General features: G+C 59.5%; 1 protein-coding gene across 1 annotated transcript in view; it reads right to left on the bottom strand.

The window, feature by feature from the left end:
- CARS (cysteinyl-tRNA synthetase) overlaps nt 1-1,144 on the bottom strand; it is a 22,142-nt gene that overhangs the window by 2,045 nt on the left and 18,953 nt on the right. Inside the window, exons 15-16 of the mRNA XM_014533097.1 lie at nt 1,018-1,085; nt 657-803 (exon numbers count right to left, since the gene is read on the bottom strand). Of these exons, the coding sequence (XP_014388583.1) occupies nt 657-803; nt 1,018-1,085 (215 nt within the window). The remainder of the gene's footprint in view (nt 1-656; nt 804-1,017; nt 1,086-1,144) is intronic.

The raw sequence follows: 1,144 nt of genomic DNA, 5'->3' as shown, positions 1-1,144 counted from the left end.
GCCCCAGGCGAGCTGGCCGGGTCCCTCGTGGTGACCAGGGGCAGCCCGTGCGGCCTGTGTCCCCATGGGCACCCTGAGCTGTGCCCAGCCGTTCTGGACCAGCTGTGTCCCTGCCGCTCCCTAGAGGGGCCCCAGCCTGGCTCCATCCCTGGCCATGGGGGGCTCAGTGCTGCCCACGGCACGTGCGGGGATGGGTTCTTGGGGGCGGTTGCAACTGTGACACATTCTAACCCGGTGACAAGGGAGACACCCCTTCAGGCAGGAGCACGGTGTGACTGAGCAGGGCGGCTCCACCGTCACCCAAAGGGACCGTCTCCCTGCCCGTCGGAGGGGCCCCTCGCGAGAAGGGAGGGTCTCCTTCGTTTTGTTATCGAGTTGCCAGTTACCTATCTCATTAGTGTTTCCTTCTTACACGTATAAGTCCTGGCGTTTTAATAAAAGTGAAGCCCGGCCGCGTGGCTCAGGCGGCCAGCAGGGGGACAGGCCACTGATTCCCAAGCGGTCACCTGCGGCTCAGCCCCGGGCACCCTGGGCCACAGGTGCCAGAGGACCCCGCCTCCCTCCCAGCTGCAGCCCAAACAAGATCTGCTCCCCAGGTGACAGTTCCTGCATCACCGGGCAGGTGACCCCGGTCTGAAGGGAAAAGTGGTTCTTACGTTTTCATCAAACCTGGAGTACTTGTCGCCTTCCGACAAGAACATCTCGCTGGGCGGGATCTTCATCTTCGCCAGTTTGGCCGCCTGGAACACAGACACGGGCCACTGTGCGGAGCCCACATGGCCCACGCCCGGGACAGACCCCACCCCCAGGCACATGCCCAGGTTGTGGGCTCGATCCCCCCACCCCCAGTAGGGGGCGTGCAGGAGGCTGCCAATTAGTGATTCTCTCTCATCATTGATGTTTCTATCTCTTTATCTCTCTCCTTTCCTCTCTGAAATCAATACAAATATATATTTAAAATAAATAAATAAATAAATAAAAATGTAAAAGAGTTAAACACCCCATGGTTCCACTCACCCTTTTCTTCTCTTCTCTCTCTCTCAGGAGCGTTTCTCTGTCCACCAGCTTGACCACGGTCGGCAGGCCTGCAACCCAAGCGGCCCGGAGGGAGCTGAGGCCTGGTGTCCGTCTGTCCTGCCTCCCC

The sequence above is a fragment of the Myotis brandtii genome, unplaced genomic scaffold, assembly GCF_000412655.1.
Source record: "Myotis brandtii unplaced genomic scaffold, ASM41265v1 scaffold940, whole genome shotgun sequence".
NCBI lineage: Eukaryota > Metazoa > Chordata > Mammalia > Chiroptera > Vespertilionidae > Myotis > Myotis brandtii.
Note: the sequence above shows the minus strand (reverse complement) of the source record. Positions and strands in the feature narration are given on the sequence as shown.